The sequence below is a fragment of the Pteronotus mesoamericanus genome, unplaced genomic scaffold, assembly GCF_021234165.1.
Source record: "Pteronotus mesoamericanus isolate MK-2021 breed Mesoamerican mustached bat unplaced genomic scaffold, CSHL_Meso_final contig_37, whole genome shotgun sequence".
Taxonomy (NCBI): domain Eukaryota; kingdom Metazoa; phylum Chordata; class Mammalia; order Chiroptera; family Mormoopidae; genus Pteronotus; species Pteronotus mesoamericanus.
The window spans coordinates 353,057-373,854 of record NW_026555144.1 but is presented as its reverse complement, the minus strand read 5'-3'; the positions used below and the strand labels follow the sequence as shown (position 1 = coordinate 373,854).

Here is a 20,798-nt window from a genome sequence, read left to right as displayed (position 1 = left end):
CATTAATGATTTTAGCTTTTCTTATATTTATGAATGGAGCAAGTAGGTGTTTCTTTGACTGTATTTTTTAAATTTTGTGAAGTACCTTGGGGTTGGGTTTTTCTTCCTACTAAAGGCTATTCAACTGCTTCTTTTCAACTCCCCTATACATATGCACACACAGAGAACTTTACTGAGTAATGAAGTTAAAATGCAACCTAATGTCAGTAGTTTTGTTTTGGTATGTTTTGTTTTGTTTTGTTTTGTATCCAAAATGTGTTTATTGGGATGGTTCCCCACTCATCTTGACTCAGGGTGTGTTTAGTGCTGCTTCCTTCTAAAGGAGCATCCTTCTGTAAGCCTTGATTTTCCTCCTGTAGGCTTACAGAGGACAGTGGAACAGCCAACACACAAAACTACTGTTTGTGCATGGCTAAAGACAGTGGTGATTTTATAGCATCCTGGGCGTTTCACATCAATGAAATAGGAATTGGGGCTCTGCACGAGGTGCTTATTCTTGTGTTTCCTCTTCTCCTCTTCTGGCAAGAGATGAAGGAGATCCTTAGTGAGAGGCATGTTGTCATGGGGAGGTTGTCACCACCAGAAAGGTAATGTCAGTAGTTTTAAGCTGTATGTATACATGTGCACTGCTGTGTTTGAGAAATATCAGAGTTTAGATATCTGATTTTTATTTTCTAAGATTTATATATTTTTAGAGAGACAGGAAGGGAGAAAGAGAAGGAAAGAAACATCAATATGTGGTTGCCTCTCACACGCCCCCTACTAACAGCTAGCCCACAACCCAGACATGAGTCCTGACTGGGAATTGAACTGACAATCCTTTGATTTGCAGGTCGGAACTGAATCCACTGACTCACACCAGCCAGGGCAGATATCTGATTTTTAAATTAAGCACCTGAATCATACTTGTAAATTTAGAAAGAATACCATATATGGATATAGGTAATAGGTATGATTTATTGAAGCAAAATTCACATTACCATGAAATTGACCATTTTAAAGTGAACAATTCAGTGGCACTTAGCATATTTACAACATTGTGCAGCCACCACCTCTATCTAGTTCACAAACATTCGCATTACTCCCAACACAATCCCCACAACAATTAAGCATTTCACCCCCTTTTCCTTTACCTTAGACACTGATAATTACTAATATTATTTCCGTCTCTATAGATTTGCTCATTCTGGATTTTTCATACAAATGGATCATAGAAAATGAGTCCTTCTGTGTCTGGGATCTTTCACTTACCACGTTTTCAGGGTTCCTCTACATTGAATCAATACTTCATTTCTTTTTTTTTTCTAATTTATTCTTTCAAATACATTTGTCTCTGCCTACCCCCAACACTTTCCCTCGCCCCCTCCCTCCTTAACTCCCTCAACTCTTCCCCTTTGGTTTTGTCCATGAGTCCTTGCTATATGTTCCTTGACTTTCCCCTTCAGTTCCTTTCCCGCCCCCACTCCTTCCCTCTTGTCTCTGTTGGTTTCTACTCCTATCAGTGTTGCTGGTCTTATTTTCCTTGCATCTTTGTATTGTTGGCTAAGATCCACTTATAGGAGAGATCATATGGTATTTGTCATTCGCTCCCTGGCTTATTTCGCTTAGCATAATGCTATCCAGTTCCATCCATGCTGTCACGAAGTTTAGTAGTTCTATTTTTCTTTCTGCTGCGTAGTATTCCATTGTGTATATATACCATCATTTTTGATCCAATCATCTACTGATGGGCATTTAGGTTGCTTCCAACAATTGGCTATTGTAAATTGTGCTGCTGTGAACATTGGGGTGCATAGGTTCTTTTGTATGGGCATTTTGGTGTTCTGAGGGTATAGTCCCAGAAGGGGAATCCCTGGATCAAAAGGCAGTTCCATTTTCAGCTTTGGGAGGAAATTCCACACTGTTTTCCACAGTGGCTACACCAGTCTGCATTCCCACCAACAGTGTACTAGGGTTCCCTTTTCTCCACATCCTCACCAGCACCTGTTGTTTGTTGATCTGTTTATGATGGCCATTCTAACTGGTGTGAGGTGGTACCTCATGGTGGTTTTGATCTGCATTTTTCTGATGGCTAGTGATGTTCAGCATCCTTTCAAATGCCTCTGGGCCATCTGTATCTCCTCCTTGGAAAACCGTCTGCCCAGGTCCTTTGCCCATTTTTTGATTGGATCGTTTGTGTTCTAGCAGTGGAGTCGAGTGAGTTCTTTATATATCTTGGAGATCAAACCTCTATCGATGTATCATTAGCGAAAATATTTTCCCATATGGTTGGATCCCTTTTCACTTTGCTGATATTACTTTAGCCGTGCAGAAGCTTCTTATTTTGATGAAGATCCACCTGATTATTCTTTCCTTTATGTCCCTTGCTTTAGGAGACATATCAGTGAAAAAATTGCTGCATGGGATATCTGAGAGTTTCCTACCAATGTTCTCCTCTAGGACTTTGATGGTGTTGCAACTTCTATTTAAGTCTTTTATCCATCTTGAGTTTATTTTTGTGTATGGTGTCAGCTGGTGATCCAATTTCAATTTTTTGTATGTAGCCGTCCAGCTCTCCCAACACCATTTGTTGAAGATTCTATTATGGCTCCATTTTATGCTTCTGCCCCCTTTATCAAATGTTAGATGACCATAGAGACCTGGGCTTATTTCTGGGCTTTTTATTCTGTTCCACTGGTCTATGGATATGTTCTTGTGCCAGTTCCACATTTTTTTGAGTTTAGTGGCTTTGTAGTATACTTTGATGTCCGGTATTGTGATCCCTCCAACTTTGTTTTTCTTTCTCAAAATTGCTGCAGCTATTCAGGGTCGTTTATGGTTCCATATAAATTTTTGAAATGTCTGTTCTATTTCTGTGAAATATGTCATTGGTATCTTAACAGGGATTGCATTGAATCTATAAATTGCTTTGGGTAGTATGGACATTTTGATTATATTAATTCTTCCAATCCATGTGCACGGTATATGCTTCCATTTATTTGTGTCTTCCTTAATTTCTTTCTTCAATGTTCTATAGTTTTCTGCATACAGGTCTTTTACCTCTTTGGTTAAATTTATTCTAGGTACTTTATTTTTCTTCTTGCTATATCGAATGGTATTTTTTTTCTGATTTCTACTTCTATTTCATTGCTGGTGTAAAAAAATGCCTTTGATTTCAGAAAGTTGATTTTTGTATCCTGCTGTTTTGCCAAATTCACCTATTAGGTTGAGGAGTTTTTTGGTAGATTCTACAGGGTTCTCTATGTACACTATCATCTCATCTGCAAACAATGATAGCTTTACTTCCTCCTTTCCTATTTGGATGCCTTTTATCTCTTTATCTTTTCTGACCCCTGTGGCTAGGGCTTCCAATAAGATGTTGAAAAGAAGCGGTGAAAGAGGGAGGGGGCGGGGAAAAGGAAGGGAAGGGGAAAGTCAAGGAACATATAGCATGGACTCATGAACAAAACCTAAGGGGAAGAGCTGAGGGAGGAAAGGAGGGAGGGAAAGTGGTGGGGGGTAGGCAAGGGAAAGTGGTGAGGGGTAGGCAGAGACAAATGTATTTGAAAAAATAAATTTAAATTAAATTTAAAAAAAAAGAAATGAAAAGAAGCGGTGAAAGCAGACATCCTTGTCGTGTTCCTGATCTTTGTGGGAAAGCTTTCAGTTTTGCCGTTGAGTATGATGTTCGCTGTAGGTTTTTCATATATGACCTTTATTACGTTGAGGAATGCCCCATTTATTCCCATTTTGATGAGTGTTTTGATCATAAATGAGTGCTGTGCCTTGCCTAATGCTTTTTCTGCGTCTATCGAGATGTTCATGGGGTTTTTGTCTTTTCATTTATTTATGTGATGTATCACATTTATTGACTTGCGTATATTGAACCATCCCTGCATGCCTGGGATGAATCCCACTTGATCGTGGTAGATAATCTTTTCAATGTATTGCTGGATGCGGTTTGCCAATATTTTGTTGAGGATTTTAGCATCTATGTTCATCAGCAAAATTGGCCTGTAGTTTTCTTTCTTTGTAGGGTCTTTATCTGGTTTTGGGATGAAGGTGATGCTGGCCTCATTGAAAGAGTCTGGGAGTTTTTCCTCCTATTGGATTTTTTGGAATAGTCTGAGAAGGACAGGGGTTAGCTCTTCCTTAGATGTTTTGAAAAATTCTCTTGTGAAAACGTCTGGCCCTGGGCTTTTGTGTGCTGGGAATTTCTTGATGACTGATTCAATTTCCCCAGCTGCTATCGGTCTGTTCAAGCTTTCTGTTTCTTCGTCCTTCTGTGTTGGAAGATTACACTTTTCTAAAAATTAGTCCATTTCATCAAGATTTTCAAATTTCTTGGCATATAATTGTTCATAGTAGTTTCTTACAACCCTTTTTATTTCTGTGGTATCAGTTGTTATTTCTCCTCTTTCACTTCTGATATTACTAATTTGGGTCCTCTCTCTTTTTTTCTTGATGAATCTGCTTAAAGGCTTGTCAATTTTATTTATCTTTTCAAAGAACCAGCTTCTGGATTGGTTGATCCTCTGAATTGTTCTTTTTGTCTCTATGTCATTCAGTTCTGCTCTAATCTCGAGTATTTCCTTCCTCCTACTTGCTCTGGGATTTATTTGTTGTTGTATCTCCGGTTCTTGAAGTTGTAGTGTTATGTCTTTTATTTGAAATGTTTCTCTCTTTTTTAGGTAAGCCTGTATTGCTATGAACTTCCCTCTCAGGACTGCCTTTGCTTTGTCACATAGGTTTTGGACTGTTGCCTGTTCATTTGCATTGTTTACAGGGATTTTTTAATTTCTTCTCTTATTATTAACCCATTCATTGTTTAGTAGTCTCCTGTTCAGTCTCCATGAGTTTGCAAGTTTTTGAAGTTTCTCTTTGAGGTTGTTTTCCAGTTTCAAGCCCTTGTGATCCGAGAAAATGTTTGGTATTATTTCAATTTTCCTGATTTTGCTGAGGTTTGCTTTCTGTCCTATCATTTGGTCTATCTTTGTAAAACTGCCATGAGCATTTGAAAAGAATGAGTATTTTTCTTCTTTGTTATGTACGGTTATATATATGTTAGTTAAGTCTCTTTGATTCAGTGTGTTTTTCAGCGCCAAAAATATGGAATGCTTCACGAATTTGCATGTCATCCTTGCGCAGGGGCCATGCTAATCTTCTATCGTTCCAATTTTAGTATATGTACTGCCGAAACAAGCACCAATACTTCATTTCTTTTAATGGATAAATATTCCATTGCATGGGCATACAACAATTTGTTCATTTATCCGTTTATGGGCATTCAGGCTGTTTCCACCTTTGGCTATTGTGAATAGTGGTGTTATGACCATGCATGTACATGCATTTGTTAGAGTTCCTGTTTTTAATTCTTTTCGGTATATATCTAAGAGTAGGATTATTGAGTAATATAGTAATTTTATGTTTAATTTTTTTTGAGGAACTACCAAATCATTTTCCACAGTGGCTGAACCAATTTCCATTCCATTAACAACATATAATGATCCCAATTTCCTATCACATTTCCTAATTGTTATTTTTCACTTTTTGATTTTTATTCTATCCATCCTATTTGATGTGAAATGATTGAGGTGAAATGGCACCTCATTTTGGTATTAAGTTGAATTTCCCTAATGACAGATGCTGTTGATCATATTTTCATGTGAGTCCTTTCCCCATTTGTAAAAATTGGGTTGTTTATTTATCCTTTTGTTATTGTTAGGTCGTACATATTTGTTCTTAGTTCTTTACATATTCAGGATACTAGACTATCAGTGGTAAAATTTGTGAATATTTTATTACATTCTGTCAGTTGTCTTTTCAAATTCTTGATCATGTCTTTTGAGTCATAGTGTTTCTTTTTCCAGCTATTTTTAAAATGTATTTATTTTTATTTCTTTTTTAAAATTCTTTCCTTTTTTTAATGTTCAAATAAATTTGTTTCCATTTACCAACACCCGCCTCCCACCTTCAATCCTTCCCTACTTTGGCTTTGTACATGGGCACTTTAAAAAAGTTCATTGATTTGACATTTCCTCTTTATTTTTTCCCCATTACCCACTTTACCTCTCATTAACTGTCACTTTGTTTTTTCTTTCAATATTGCTAGTTATTTTTTTTTCATACTTGCTTATTTTGTTGGTTAGGTTCCACTTATAAGAGAGATTATATGGTATTTGACTTTCAGACCCTGTATTATTTCTTGTAGCCTAGTGCTCTCCAGTTCCATCCATGATGTCATAAAGGGTACACCTCTTTCTTTCATTCTTCTGTGTAGCATTCCAATCTGAAAATGTACCATAGTTTTTTGATGAAATCATGTAATAAAGGGCACTCAGGTTGCTTCCAGCACTTGATTATTGTAAATTGTGCTGCTATGAACATTGTGGTGTATAGGTTCTTTTGAATTGGTGTTTCAAGATACTTAGGGAATGATCCCAGCAGTGGAATTGTTGGGTCAAAAGGCAGTTCCACACTTAGCTTTTTGAGCAATTTCCAATCTGTTTTCCGCAGCAGCTTCACCAGTCTGCATTCCCACCAACAGTGTACTGAGGTTCCTTTTTCCCCATAACCTCGCCAGCACTTGTTTGTTGATTTGTTTATGATGGGCATTCAGACCAGTGTGAAGTGGAATTTCATTGTGGTTTAATTTCCATTCTTTCATGCCTAGTGATGATGAGCATCCTTTAAAATGTCTGTGGTCCCCGTGTATGTCATTTTCAGAAAAGTGTCTGTTCAGGTCCTTGGCCCATTTTTTAATTGGATTGTTTGTCTAGCTGGAATGGAGTCATATGACTTCTTTATATATTTTGGAGATCAAACCCCTGTCTGAGGTTTCATTGGCAAATATATTTTGCCACATGGTTGGTTCCCTTTTCACTTTTCTGATGTTTTCTTTAGCAATGCAGAAGATTCTTATTTTGATGAAGTCATATTTGTTTATTTTTTTCCTTTATGTCCCTTGCTCTAGGGGACATATCGGTGAAAATATTGCTGCATGGGATATCCAGAGTTTCCTGCCTATGTTCTCCTCTAGGACTTTTATGGTATCTTGACTTATATATAAGAGCTCTTTCCATTTTGAGTTTATTTTTGCGCATGATATAAGTTGGTGGTCGAATTTAAATTTTTTGCATTTAGCTGTCCAGCTCCACCAATGCCATTTGTTGAAAAGGCTATTTTTACTCCATTTTGTGCTTCTTCTCCTTTTGTCAAATATGATTTGACCATAGAGACATAGCTTTATTTCTGAGCTCTCTATTCTGTTCCATTGTTCTATGTGTATGTTCTTATGCCAGTACAAGACTGTTTTGATTAGAGTGGCCTTGTAATATAGTATGATGTCAGATATTGATATCCCTCGTGCTTTGTTCTTCTCTCTCAAAATTACTACAGCTATTCAGGGTCACATATGGTTCCATATAAATTTTTTAATGTTTCTTCAATATCTGTGAAATACATCATTGGTATTTTAATAGGGATTGGGTTGAATCTATAAATTGCTTTGGGTAGTATGGACATTTTGATTATGTTAATTCTTCTAATCCATGAACACAGTATATGCTTCCATTTATTTGCATCTTCTTTAATTTCTTTCTACAGTGTTGTATAGTTTTCTGCATACAGGTCTTTTACCTCTTTGGTTAAGTTCATTCCTAGGTACTTTATTTTTCTTGTTGCTATAGTAAAGGGGATTTTTCCTGACTTCTGCATCTGATATTTTAATTTTGGTATACAAACATGCCTTCAATTTCTGAATATTGACTTTGTATCCTGCTGTTTTATCAAATTCACTTATTAGGTCAAGTGGCTTTTTAGTGGAGTCTATGGCATTTTCTATGTACACTATCATGTCATCTGAAAAAATTGATACTTTTACTTCCTCCTTTCCAATTTGGATTCCTTTTATTTCTTTCTCTTGTCTGATCCCTGTGGCTAGGATTTCCAATACTATGTTGAATACAAGTGGTGAAAGCGGACATCTTTGTCTTGTTCCTGTATTAGTGGGAAAGCTTTTAGTTTCTGCCTGTTGAGTACGATATTGGCTGTAGGTTTTTCAAATATGGCCTTGATTTTGTTGATGTGTGCCTCCTTTATTTCCACTTTGCTGAGTATTTTTATCATAAATAAGTGCTGTAACTTATCAAATGCCTTTTCCATAACTATTAATATGATCATGTTATTTTTGTCTTTCCTTTTTATGTGATGTAGTACATTTATTGATTTGTGAATATTAAACCATCCTTTCATCCCTGGGATGAATCTCATTTGATCATGGTGGATGGTATTTTTAATGTATTGCTGCTGGATATGGTTTGCCAATACTTTGTTGAGGATTTTTATGTCTATGTTCATCAGTGATATTGGCCAATACTTTTCTTTCTTTGTTGTGCCTTTACCTGGATTCAGGATTAGGATGATCCTGGCCACATAAAAAGGGTTTGTGAGTCTTCCCTCTTCTTGGATTTTTTGTAATAGTCTGAGGACAGGGGTTAGCTCTTCCTTAAATGTTCTGTAAAATTCTCCTGTGAAATCATCCAGTCCAGGGCTTTTCTGTGCCAGGAGATTTTTGATTACGGCTTCAATTTTACCAGCTGTTATCAGTCTGCTCAGGCCTCCTGTTTCTTCTTCATTCAGTGTTGGAAGGTTATATTTTTCTAGAAATGTGTCCATTTCATGAAGGATTTCAAATTTCTTGGCATTTAACTGTTTATAGTAATTTATTACCATCCTTTGTATTTCTGTGCTATCAGTTATTTCTCCTCTTTCATTTCTAATATTATTTATTTGGGTCCTTTCCCTTTTTTCTTGAGGAGTCTGCTTAAAGGCTTGTCTATTTTGTTTCTCTTTTCAAAGAAGCAGCTCCTGGATTGGTTGATCCTTTGAATTCTTCTTTTATTCTCTATATCATTCAGTTCTACTCTTACCTTTTTTATTATTTTTACCTTCTACTCTCTCTGAGATTTGTTTCTCCAGTTCTTGAAGATGTGGTGTTAGGTCATTTATTTGATGTATTTCTATATTTTTTTAGTGGGCCTGTATTGCTATGAAATTCCCTTTCAGGACTGCCCTCACAGTGTCACATAGGTTTTGAACTGTTGTGTGTTCATTTTCATTTGTTTCAAGAAACTTTTTTATTTCTTCTTTGATCTCATTCTTGACTCATTTGTTATTTAATAGCATGTTCTTCAGTCTCCATGAGTTTGAATGTTTTTGAGTATTTTCCTTGAGATTGGATTCTCGTTTCAAGCCCTTGTGGTTTGAGAAAATGCTTGTTATAATCTCAGTTTTCTTTAATTTGTTGAGGCTTGTTTTGTGTCCTATCATGTGGTCTATCTTTGAAAATGTTCATTTGCATTAGAAAAGATTGTGCATTTTGCTTCTTTGGGGCGAAAGGTTCTCTATATGTCAGTTAAATCCATTGGATCTAATGTGTTGATCAGTCCCACAAATCCTTGTTGAAGTTTTGATTGGAGGACCTCTCCATTGTTGACAGTGGAGTGTTAAAATCTCCTACTATCAGTTTGTTGCTGTCTATATATTCTTGAAGTCCTCTAGGATTTTCCTTATATATTTGGGTGCTCCTATGTTGGGGGCATATAGATTTACAATGTTTTTGTGTTTCTGAAGGGTTGTTCCTCTGAGTATTATAAAGTGACCGTTTGTGTCAACTCTTATGGATTTTGTTTAGAAATCTGTTTTTTTTTTTCCTGATATAAGTATTCCTATACCTCCTTTTTTTCCTGTCACTTTAATTGGAATATTGTTTCTATCCTTTTACTTTCAGTCTGCGTAGGTCCTTTGTTCTGAGGTGGGTCTCTTGTATGCAGCATATGTGCAGGTCATGTTATCTAATCCATTCAGCTACCCTATGATTTTTTGATTGGAACATTTAATCCATTTACATTTAAAGTTATTATTGCTAGGTACTTACTCATTTTTTCCCTTTGTACCTGTGTTCCCCTCTTTCTCATCCTTTTTCTTCATCTTCTTAAAATAGTCCCTTTAACATATCTTGCAGTGCTGGTTTGGTGGAGGTGTGTTCTTTCACTCTTTTTTCCTCAGGGAAACTCCATTTTTTCGCCTTCCATTTTAACTGAGAGCCTCGCTGGGTAGAGCAGTTTTGGTTGCAGGCCTTTACTTTTCATGACTTGGAATATTTCTTGCCACTCGTTTCTAACTTTCAGTGTTTCTGTGGAGAAGTCAGCTTCTAGTCATATTGGGGCTCCCTTTTATTTAACTACCTGTTTCTCCCTTGCTGCCTTTAGGATTCTCTGTTTGTCTTTAATATTTCCCATTTTAATGATGATGTGTCTTAAAGTGGGCCTCATTGGGTTCCTCTTGAATGGGACCCTCTGTGCTTCCTGGTCTTGCGTGACTTTTTCTCCCCTCCAATTAGGGAATTTTTCCATAATTACTTTCTCAAACAGGTTCTTTATCCCTTGCTCCTCTTCTTCTTCTTCTGTTATCTCTGTTATTGAGATACTATTACATTTCAGGTTGTCTTGTATTTCCCTAAATGTGTCTTCATTCTTTTTGAGTCTTTTTTCATTTTCTTGCTCTTTCTAGGAGCTTTTTTCTACCTTGTCTTTCAGGTCAGTGATTTAACCCTTTGCTTCATCTATAATGCTTTTGATTCCTTCTACTATGCTCTTTAATTCAGAAGTTTTATTCTTCATTTTCTCTTGCCTCTTGTTGATAGTTTCTATGTCCTTTTCTATTCCGATATAGGTTGTAGTAGTTTCTTCATAGTTTTCCTGTAGTTTTACTTAATTCCTTCTGAGATCACTGAGCTCATTCAGCTTCCTTGGAACCATTGCTTCAAACTCAATATCTCACAGCTTACTTTCACCTATTTCATTTAGTTCCTTTTCTGGAGATTCCTACTTTTCCTTTGATTTGGGGTTGTTTATTTGTATTTCCACTATTTGGTTAACTCCCTGGAAAAAATTGAGTTTTGATTGTTGTTTGGTCATCCTTTGGTGGGTCCATCCATCCAGATGGTTGACTGTGGGTCATTCTGCCCACAAAGTTTTGAGTGTTTTGGGGTATGTGCTGCCAGAACAGAACCAGAAAGCCCAGGAAACAAACCCACATCTGCAAAAATAACTCCTCCCTGTAATCCCACAGTCAACAACAAATTCACCAGTATCATTAAGGCTGTAAAGATGTTAAGATTATTATAAGAAAGGAGAGAAATAAAGTATTAATACAAAATCTAATGACCATATGCACAAACTTGATAGACCCAAAATGAACATTAAAAAGCTAAGTAGAAAATAAAATATCACAGATTATGGAGAAGACCCTTGTGGATTTCATCTCGGTAGCCTCTAGTATTTACCACTGTTTTTCCTTTCTGGATCTGCCTCTGATAATGTCAGATATTGACCGCATCTGACATTAGGCAGCCTTTTAGAGACTTCCAGGAATCTCCTGTCTGTGGCTGTTCCCTCCAGTTGATAATCTAGTCACTTTGCACTAAACTGTCAGGCTTAGGCACCGCAGGGTGGGCACAGTCCCTCCTGGGGGGCAGCACTGTTGTTTCCTCTCAAGCTGCTGCTGTTCAGGGAAGTGGTCTGCCTGAGCAAGATGGCTTCTGCCATATGGGGGAGGAGTCATCACCAGGATCCCACTGGCTACTCTCTCAGTACTCTCCCCAAAGCCTCTGTCTCCAGCCTTACCTCAAGTGTCTCTAGACCACTCTGTACCCCCTTTAGCCAAGGATCTACTTTTGTGGTTGCCACTCTGCACTCAGAAGTCAGGCTTAAGCACCACCAGTCCAGGGCAGAGTCCCTCCTGGGGTTGAGGCTACTGTGTCCTCTCATGCTGCTGCCTCTCAGGGGAGTGGTCTGCCTGAACAAGATGGCTGCTGCCGTATTAGTCAGCACCAGGATCCTACCAGCTACTCTCTCAGTTCTCTCCCCAAGCCTCCATCTCCAGTCTTTCCTTATGTGTGTCTAGTCCACTCTGCCTTGGCCTTTGCTGGATCTCAGGGTAAGTGGCTGCAAGTAAAAATTTATGTGTTGGCCCTCTAAAAGTATCTTTGCATCTCTAGATGCTCTGCTCTGGCAGAGAGCCACCCTGCTACTTTTCTGGCTGTTATCTGTGTACTTTTTGGGCTCTTGTGCTGTAGGCTGGAGATTCCCCACTCATGGTTTAGACTCCAGTCTTCTCAAGGGGATCATACTGACCTTTTGTATATCCCTCTGGTGCTGTCGCCTGTAGGCGCCCAGCCATCCTTCATGAGTTTCCACCACACTCCTTACCAGTCATGTTGTGCTAAAGCTGATTTTTCTGTCTGTCTGAGGTTATAAGGCTCCTCTCTTCCTATTGTTCAGTTGTTTGTTCCTGGTGTTTTTGCCACAATTTATATGTAATTCCAGATTGGTCCTGGGAGGAGGTCAATGTGACTTCCATTCACTCCGCCACCATCTTGTCCCCACAGTGTTTTTTTTTTTTATTTTCAAAGATGTTGATAAATATTTTAATTATACTCTAATTTAATATTATCAAAATTAAAGGATGAGGAGGGATGAAAGAGACACAATTGGACTGGAGGATGGGAAGAAAGGAAAAGGCAATACACAGAAAAGGAATGGTTAATAAGCAAATAAAAGGGAAGACACAGAAAAAGAACAAACAACAGAAAAATGAGTAGAGAGAGATTCAGATACAGAAAGTGGGTATGCCTATGAATATTGAAGCAAGGTAAGGAAGAGAGAGATGTTAATTTTGTTCAAAAGTGTTAGATAAGTTACTGTTTTCCATGCTCTGCTTTTTAAGTGATAATCAGCTTTAGAACCTCAGGAATCTATTTAGCAGTGTTACCATGATTAATGAATATACCATTATTTAGAACTGTTTATTCTTAAATTTTCAGAGTGCCTCTCTGAATGGGAGAGCCCAGCAGCCCACCATGGAAAAAAAATATTTTCTTAGCTGTTACATTATTATTGAAAGCAACAAGTAAGTTGCTCATGGTCACAGAAACAGAATGTAGCTGGGGTTTAAATTCATTCTGCTTCACTCCATAGCTATACTCAAGCATTGTGCTATACATCTTCCCTATAACATTTGCATTCATTGCATATATTTAACTTGAAAGAGCAGATAATCCAAAATCTATCTTGTACTTTATAATTTTTTAAAGATTTCTATAGCAGATATTTCACAGCAATTAAATTTGTCAGACTGGTATTCTAATCATCAGAGAAAGGCAATTTAAAACCACAATGTGATACTCACTCACACTTGTCAGAATGGCTATCATTAATAAATTAACAAACATAATGCTCTCAAGTTCCATCCATGCTGTTGCGAAGTTTAGTAGTTCTTTTTTTTCTTTCTGCTGCGTAGTATTCCATTGTGTAAATGTACTATATTTTTTTGATCCAGTCATCTACTGATGGGCATTTAGGAACTCCAGAGCATTATGCTAAGTGAAATAAGCCAGAGGGCAAGAGACAAATAACTTATGATCTCACCTATAAGTGGAACCTAACCAACAATACAAAGATGCAAGGAAAATAAGACCAGCAACACTGAAAGGAAAAGAAACCAACAGAGACAAGAGGGAAGGAGGGAGGGGGGTAGGGGAAAAGGAAGGGAAGGGGCAAGTCAAGGAACATATAGCAAGGACTCATGGACAAAACCAAAGGGGAAGAGTTGAGGGAGGGAGGGAGGGGGCAAGGGAAAGTGGTGGGGGGTAGGCAGAGACTAATGTATTTGAAAAATAAATTAATTAATTAAAAAATAAATCAACAAACAATAAGCACTGGTGAGGATGTAGAGAAAAGCAAACCCCTTTGCACTGTTGGTGGGAATGCAGATTGATACAGCCACAATAGAAAAGTAGTATGGAGATACCTTTTTAAAAAATTAAAAATTAAAAAAAAATTAAAAATTGATCTACTTTGACTTAGCAATCCTGCTTCTGGGAATATATCCATAGGAATACAAAACAATAATTTCAAACAACATAAGCCCCCCTATAGTCCTTTCTGTGTTATTTACAATTGCCAAGATATGGAAGCAGCCCAAGTGCCCATCAACAGATGAGTTGACAAAATAACTATGGGACATTAACACAATGGAATGCTGCTTGCATATGAAAAAGAAGAAAGTTTTACCCTTCATAACAGTAGGGATGGACCTGGAGAACATTACGCTAAGTGAAATAAGCTAGACAGAGAAACACAAATACCATATGATTTCATTCATATGTGGAATTGAATGAACGAACTAAACTAATGAGCGAAATAGAGACAAACTCATAGAGAGCAGGATGACAGCTAAGTGGGGTAGGAGAGGTTAGGGAGTGGAAGGGCCAAGCTAAAAAGAAAGAGGACACATGGACATGGACAAGAATGTGGTGACTGCAGGGAGAAGGGAATAAGGGGACTAAATGATAATGAAAAAATACAGTAAAAAAAAAACAAAAAACAAAAATAAAATAAAATAAATTAGTCTATTTCTCAAACACACAAGCACACACCAATTGGGAAGGCAGCCCAGGAGTGTGCTAGAAACCAAAGAGAAAGTAATCTGAGTTTGAAAATCTGCCATTGATAACCTACAGAGTGGATAATTGAAGTTGATTGTAACCTGAAGGTCAATGCTCTCCAAATCCTGGCTCAGATGCTAACAATCCCTTAATCTGTGTTCTATAGCATTTTCCTTGTTTCCTACGTCACTTCAACTCTCAGTCACTCCACAATACAGCATGAGCTATGCAAGGAGCAATGAATGTATTATCTAGTAAATAAGTGTATTTACAAGCCACAGATCAAACTTACTTTGATATTCTAGTTCTGATTTAAGTACCAAATAAGTATAAATTAGGTTAATTTTTATTTCCATATTGCTCTCAGTTCATTTTCTACTCTGTGGGTCAGTGACCCTTGACTGATAAAATATCTTTACACTTTAGTGACAGAGGCAGGAAAGCAGTACCATAAAACAGAGGGCCCTAGTGCAAATATTAGAAGCAGGAAGGTGGCTCAGCCATCTTAACTAAATAAACAAAAGACATGAGAGAAAAATAAGGTGAGTCAGTTCCAAGAGTGAAAGGACTATAAGACCTAAGGCTAACCAGGAGAGCCAGATAGAAATAAAAAGACCAAAGGAAGGTTTGGCAATTGTGTGATGATATGAATGACAATAGATAAAAGGTCAATAAATGTTAAACTGAATTAGATAGGAAATTTATTGATGAGAAAGCAAAAGTTGAAAGAATCTGTAATTTTGCCAAAATCACAGCAAGCAAGGATACTTGCATAGCTAAGAGTGGGGAAAAACACTAACCCAGACCATTCCTCATGAGTCATTTATTTACTGCGTACAATGATGAGACCTATCATAGTCCTTCACTTTCATGGATAAATGAATAAAGGTCCCCAGTAAACATTTGCCCAAATAGAGGGGAAGGTGGCAAGTGATTATGAAGAAGCTAAGCAACATTGTTAATGTTTGCACTACTGTGGAATAAAATCGAGATAAAACAAAATACAGCTTTGAAACCATTAAATTATAGCAAATATAGTTAAAGTCAAGTTATGAGTCAAAGAACAAACTTACCTTAAAAGAGCACCCCCATGCAATATTTACATTATCTGGTTTAGAAAGACATTTTATTCACCCCAAATTATAATAAGTCTTCTAAATATCATTCAAAAGTATTATCAGCACACTAGGAACTCAAGTCTGGAATGAGCAGTATTATAATTAGTTAATATCTATAAATACCTTCATTCATAATAAACAAGATTAATTAATAAAACATTAATAATGAAACAGTATTTACTGCATGATAAAATTAGCCCGATAGCAATACTTAAACTAGTTATTTAAAAAAGTCAAAATTTAGGTGTAGGCTCTTTCAATCAATTAAAAGAAGGATACAAGGAAACACCTTCTGCCTATATCTCAATTAGTCATCCTGTACACTTATTTATGTAATGCCCACTGCTGGGACTCTTTCATACAAGATTTTCTGGCACAGTAGATTTGAGGAGAAGATAAATATTTTAAAAACTACCCAATAAGGATCTACTGCATTTAATTAGTTGATCATAGGTGGCAACTGCCCTTTCCCTTTTGATAGATTACCCCAAAGAGTGGTTAACAACCCCAATTTGCTGACTAATTGAATTTTGATATATTCTCCAAAGCTGTTTTTTTTTTCCCCAACTAATTAAATTTACAAGCAGTTAAATCTGACAGCTTCAGTAATATCTGTCAATGTCTCTTCATACTTTGTTAAATTATGGAAACTTAGCCAATATGTTATGCCCTGGAAAATCCAGTGCATTTGATGAGTCATTCCCAAGGGGAAGGGGAATAAAATGGTAAGGAAAGATAGATTTAACATGATATATGTTAAACTGTCCAGTACTAGATTTGATATTTTGTCATTGAATATGTCAAATAATTCTAATATTCTAAATAGGTATGTGGACAGGTTTCTTTGTTCATAATGTAATATCTTCACTAATACATATGAATCTACATTAAAGCAAAGGCAGGTGTACTATCTATTGTTAGCTGGAATAGAGGTAGCTCAATTAGCACATGGATTTCATTTCTGGCTCTGCTAAAAAGTACAATTCCCCATAATCTGCAGAAGCTTCCAGCAGGGCAAATGAATTTTCTTTTCCTAAAAGCCAAGGTTCACTGAAGAAGAATAAAGGAAAGGCTCATTAAGGCCACAAAAATGTGAAATTCCTAATAAGTCAACTTCAGCTGGCTTGAGATTTGGAAAAGAGTTTGCTAAGTAAATTAACAATCAAATACAATTGGAGGAGAAATGTTTGAGCACATAAGGAAATAAATGATTTTTTCAAGCATTTTAGAAGTATTATTTACATACAGATAACTAACTGTATGAAAAGAGCTGTGCTACCAGGGAAGAGAACTGGATTTGAGTAAAAAGGTATATTTAGTAGTAGTAGAAATTACTTGCTTGATCTGAACCTTGGTTTCTTCATCTGTAAAATTGATATAGTATTTATTTCACAACACTGTTGGAGACCTAATGAGATAATGTACATGAGTCTGTAAATTCAGTGGAGCTAAATAAGTGTTGGGTATTTTTTATTATGTGCATAAAATAATAAACATACGAATAAAAATATTCCTATGAACATTCTACCCTCCATTTCTTAGTGTTAAGGCAACTGGGGCACAGAAGAGTCAAGTGACTCTTGTCCATGAGCACATAGCTAGTTAATAGCTGAATTAATGCTATTATCAATATCTCTATCTGTTAATTATAGCAGTTCCCCTAATGGGCCATTACACCTCCTTGAGTTTGTTCTCATAGCCTGAACTACTTTAAAAGATACCTATTAACAAAGAGGTGCTTCTTTTAAGTGATCTTATTTTTAAACTTTACACTTGAATATTTAATGAACATTTATTGAGTACCTACTAATATGCAAGTCACTGTGTTAGATACTAGGAAGAAAAAAATCAAGACATGATCCTGGCCTTTAAAGAATTCTTATTCTTAGTGGAATTCCCTTTCTTGGCTCCTAAACACCCATTGCTTTTATTCTTGCTTTAGGCTGCCAAAAGTACCCCTTACTGCCCCTAAGCATTCATACCCAAAACAGACTTACCTCTCCTCTCCAATCTACCTGGAGCTCTCAAGTATTATAAAATTTTATTAAAGAAATTAATTTTTGGTTCACGGTACCCAGTTCATTTTGAACTCAGCCCCAGAAATTATTCCTGGAGGTCAATTTCCTACATCTGGATGGAAATGAAAGGGGAGCTTATTAAGGGGTTTGAGGCAACAAACAGGGGCAATTGGAGGGGTAGAGAAGTATGGAGAAATAACTTCAAGTCCATTAAACTGGTGGGATATTCCTATTCTAGAACTAGAAAAGCTACCTGATCACCAAATAACACATAGCAGGGTCTTCCTCCCTATTAGGCTCTGATTTCCAAATTGACGATCCACTTTCTGGTAAAAACCAGAGAGGAAAAAAGATGCCAACTGTTAGGAAAAGTGAGAAGTGGGAAAAGGAGAATCTGGAAGTGGACAACTTAACAGGCAGACAGAATTATTGGGTATTTTAGTTCTTCTCCATAACTTAAAAGCTATGTGGTCTTGGGCAAATAACTTAACCTATCTGAGTCTCAGTCTCATCTCTAAAATGGTCATTAATAGCATCTGCCTCAAATGGTTGCTGTGCCAGTTAAATGAGTTAATTAATGTAAGGTGTCTGACTAATGGTAGGCATTTAGTAAATGTTAGTCCCTTTCTTTTGTGGCCAGGTCACCTCCCACTACACTTTCTCCAACTTTACTGTTTCTGTGGAGAAAACTATAATGTGAAGACCTTTCCATCACCCCACCAGAAGAGTAAGGAGGCCCAGGTTCCTGGTGCCCTCTGGGTTTCATTAATCCTGGAGCATTTAAAGAATCATTTTCTTTAAAACTCAGGTTATCCTATTAGAGTCTAACAAGGGGGTCAGATGATTATCCATTAAATAAATAATTTATATAAATTGTAAATGCAAAGGAAGGGGGTAAATGTGGGAATTATGTTGTTATTTCATTAAGTTGTACTTAGTAACTAAAGGTTTCATCATACCTACTAATTCTATTAGAGTATGTTGAGTCTAATCTTATTTCATCATTTCATTTAATTATCTGCATGTATATATACATCTATATATATATATATATATATAGAGAGAGAGAGAGAGAGAGAGAGAGAGAGAGAGAGAGAGAGATCTATATAATCTTGGCCCAAAGTCCATACTCCTGAATTTTTTATGGGAACTGTGCTCTTTGGGGACATATTCTGAGTATAATTGAGGGCCTGACTGCGTTCATCATAGCAGGGAATCCAACAATGGGGCCATCACCAATATATTCAAAGGGTTTACTTCACTGAGTGTAGGAGATAATCTCCACTTGTTATTACTTCATCATTCATAATGCTGTTCTACCACACCAGCCCCTAGCTCTGTGGAGGTTCTGAATTAGTTAACACCTCTTCTTTAGGCTCATCTAGTGTCTCTGCCACTCAGTCCCTGTGCTCCAGCCACACTGGCCACCTGTGCACTACTTGAGTATGTCAAGCTCCTTCCCATGTCAAGACCTTCATAAATGATCCCTCTTCCAGGAAGGTGTGTGATCCACTCGATCCCTAACTTCAGGAAAACAGACTAGTCTATTTTCACACTCACACAAAGTCTGATAAGGGAGAATTATAAAAGGAACCATTTGAACAAAATACCATAATGCCACAGAAGTCTCTTCTAGCATTAGCATTCTCATCCCCAAATTAAGAGTAGACTCTGCCCCTTCCAGAAGAAAATTTGATGCCACTAGTAAGTCCCCAGATTTCTGGAATAATTTGGATTAAGGTCTGTTCTAATATGAAGCTAGATTGGGCCCAGAAAACTAAAGCCACTGTGAGTTCCCCACCAGGAACACCAAGCTTATTTGATTCTCACAAGGTTTACATTGTAATAGACAATGTAGTGCTGGTGAAGGTTTAGAAATTGATATCCCTAGGTTTGAATCCTTACTCCAACATTTACTAGCTGTGTGTCTTTGGGCAAATAACTTAACTTCTTTGGGCCTCAGTGTTCTCCTTTACAAATGTGGACAATATAATACTCCATGGTACCTCACGTCAGGATTCAATAATATAATTCATTTTGGTACTCAACACAATGCCTGTTACATAATAAGTGCTCAATGAAAGTCAACAATTTTTATTAATGCAATTATCTTCACCATGGTCCTTGATCCTAGGCCACAATTCAGATTCATTCATTTATAAAATGTTGATAGATGACTTACTTTTACTTAGGTTCTGGTTATACAGAGGAAGATAAGACATGATCTTATTCTTAGTTTAGAGTCTGGTGTGGGAAACAGCCATATAACTAGATAACTACTAGTTGCATTAAAAAAAAAAAACTATTTTACCAGTAAATTGGAACACATTCTGTGGTAGAGGGAACACACAAAGACTTGTGATGACAGGACCAGGCAGAGAGGTGTACTTGTCATAAAGGAGACCAAGTGATAAAGAGTAGGACAAAAAGTCCAGCTCTTCATACAGATAAACTATACAAACCCCTGTCCTGATAGTACATTGACTATTGTACCAACATGTTCAAAGGACAACAATGGAGACCCTGATTTAAGCTAGTCTTTTTAAAAAGATTTTATTTATTTATTCATTTTTAGAGAGAGGAGAAAGAGAGGGAGAGAAACATCAATCTGTTGCCTCAATCACACCCCCAACTGGGGACCTGGCCTTCAACCCTGGCATGCGTCCTGATTGGGAATCAAATAGGCAACCTTTCAGTCCATAGGCTGGTGCTCAATCAACTTAGCCACACCAGCCAGGGCTAAACTAGTCTTAAGAGAGTAGGAATGAGCCACGGCAAAGCTGACTTCTTAGAACATTCTGAGGCTAGGCCAGCTTCCTTAGAGCTAGAAAAATAGTTGGACCAATTCTTTGGATTAAGGTGAGACCAGGGATAGTGTAGGAGAACTATGCTCACCAGGACATTCCCTGTAAAGCTTCCAGATTTAAAGAACATTTGCCCACATGCTTTCTATTTAACACCTATAAATTTTATTGATCTATTATAAAATAATTCTCCATCATATTAAACCCATGCCTGTCAACTTTCATCCATAATTTATGAGTTCAAGCAAACACTGAGTTTGAAATTCCTTTGCTTCACTTTCAAGATCTTACATTTTTTCATTATACAGTTAAACTCTTATGATAGCTTTTTTTTGCTGATAAATCAGGGGTCACACAAATCTCAGCAGAA

General features: G+C 37.0%; 1 protein-coding gene and 1 non-coding gene across 2 annotated transcripts; both read right to left on the bottom strand.

Moving 5' to 3' along the window:
- Positions 1-251: 251 nt before the first annotated feature.
- LOC129073214 (40S ribosomal protein S27-like) lies at positions 252-555 on the bottom strand. Its single transcript, XM_054576908.1, has one exon. The coding sequence runs from the start codon at positions 553-555 to the stop codon at positions 301-303; it is 255 nt and encodes an 84-aa protein (XP_054432883.1). The 3' UTR covers positions 252-300.
- A 4,527-nt stretch (positions 556-5,082) lies between these two features.
- On the bottom strand, positions 5,083-5,185 carry LOC129073262 (U6 spliceosomal RNA). Its single transcript, XR_008529425.1, has one exon. It is a non-coding gene; the product is annotated as a U6 spliceosomal RNA (small nuclear RNA).
- Between the last annotated feature and the right edge of the window lie 15,613 nt (positions 5,186-20,798).